At 51.6% G+C, this 1,847-nt stretch overlaps 1 protein-coding gene across 1 annotated transcript in view; it reads left to right on the top strand.

Annotated features, from left to right (window-relative positions):
- The window catches only part of ZNF283 (zinc finger protein 283), a 16,010-nt gene extending 15,246 nt beyond the window's left edge, over positions 1 to 764 (top strand). The window contains exon 7 of the mRNA XM_006759101.2: positions 574 to 764. Within this exon, the coding sequence (XP_006759164.2) occupies positions 574 to 764 (191 nt within the window). The remainder of the gene's footprint in view (positions 1 to 573) is intronic.
- The last annotated feature ends 1,083 nt before the right edge of the window (positions 765 to 1,847 follow it).

Genomic DNA, 1,847 nt, shown 5'->3' with positions numbered 1-1,847 from the left:
GATTATTGACTACTAGAGTAGTCTGTCCTTTTGCCGCTGCCAGGTGCATGAAATTCGTGCACCGGTGTGGTCCCTAGGCCTGGCCTGCAATTGAACCGTGAGCGTCTGGTGTGGAAGGGCAGGTCCCAGCTGACCTCTGGGCCCTGGGCAGCCTCCTGCGTGCCCACTCTGCCTAAGTCACTGCACCTGAGTCCCCACACAGAGATGCAGTGAGTGTGGCTGGACGCCGTGGCTGGGGCACAGCATGGGCCTCTGGGCTGCCCAGCAGCACCACACGGAAGCTGGATAGACAGCGCACTCTCTCCCAGTTGGCCTCGCAGACTGGTTCCTGCGTGAACCCATAGGAAGCCCAACTGGCCCCTGCCATCCAGGCGGCTGTGGTCCGGCTCACCGGGAAGAGGCTGCATGGGTGAAGGGCGGGCTCCTCACAGGTGCCTGGAACCTGAGTGTGGGGGGTTCCTCAGCATGTGAGCCCTGGTGTCCCACGGAAGGGTAGCAGGGAGAGTAAGAGCGAGCTTGGTGGACACCTCACATTCTCATGGCACCTCCGTCCCCGTTACTACCCCCCTCCAGGTAGCCGGCAAGAGGTCACAGCCCCCACCCGGTGCCACAGGAGATTGGTCGCCTCCACCTACCCCCAGATCCCTGTCCCAGCCCAGGTCCCAAGCCCTAATCAGGCGATCAGGGCCTGCCGGCTGATGGTCACCATCTGCAGGGGCGATTGGTCAGGGATGGGCCCCCCGCTTGGCTCCCTCAGCACCTGAGAGCTGGGCAGCAGCTCCACTCCCCACCTCCGCCACTGGTTGCCATCTGCAGGGCGATGAGCGAGGCGATTGGGCCCCCGTTTCCACCCACCTTGGCCTGGCGCCACCTGCTTACCTGCTCCACCAACCCACCACAGTCCTGCTCTTGTCAGGGCCCATTGGGGCCCGGCAGCACCTCCACTGCCACCCACTGCCAGCATCATGTCACCGACGCTCACCATGTTCCGTGCCACCCCCTGGTGATCAGTGCACGTCATAGCAAGCAGTCAAACTCCTGGTCAATTTGCATATTAGTCTTTTATGCTATGACTATTTTGTAACTACAAATATGCACTATTTAATCCTTTCCCCTTTTTCACCCATTCCTCCAACCCCCATGCATGCCCCATCTGGCAACTATCAAAATTTTCTCTATGAGTATCTGTGAGTTTGTTTGTTATTTTGTTTATTCATTTATTTGGTTTTTTAGATTCCATATATAAGTAAATCATATGGCATTTGTCTTTCTCTGTTGACTTATTTCACTCAGCACAGCGCTCTCTATCTAGGTTCATCCATGTTGTTGCAGATGGCAAGATTTTATTATTTTTTATGGCTGAGTTATATTCCTGTATATATGCAATAGTTCTTTATCATTCGTCTATTGATGGACACTTATATTGCTTCCATATCTTGGCTACTGTAAATAATGCTTCAATGAACATATGGAAGTATATGTCTTTCTGATTTAGTGTTTTGGGTTTCTTTAAGATAAATATCCATGCTCTAGCTGGTTTGGCTCAGTGGATAGAGCATCAGCCTGCAGACTGAAGGGTCCCAGGTTCAGTTCCAGTAAGGGCACATGCCCAGGTTCAGGCTCGATCCCTAGTAGGGGGTGTGCAGGAGGCAGCTGATCAGTGATTCTCATCATTGATGTTTCTATCTATCCCTCTCTCTGAAATCAATAATGAAATCAATACAAATATATATATTTAAAAAGAAAATAGTTTTGAAGCTCTTATAATAAACCTGGTACTGTCAGAAGCACAGGAGGATGTCCCAAGAACTGTGAGAAAAAACACTGATCTCAAAATAATTACAGTG

Source organism: Myotis davidii, unplaced genomic scaffold (genome assembly GCF_000327345.1).
Source record: "Myotis davidii unplaced genomic scaffold, ASM32734v1 scaffold896, whole genome shotgun sequence".
NCBI classification, from domain to species: domain Eukaryota; kingdom Metazoa; phylum Chordata; class Mammalia; order Chiroptera; family Vespertilionidae; genus Myotis; species Myotis davidii.
Note: the sequence above shows the minus strand (reverse complement) of the source record. Positions and strands in the feature narration are given on the sequence as shown.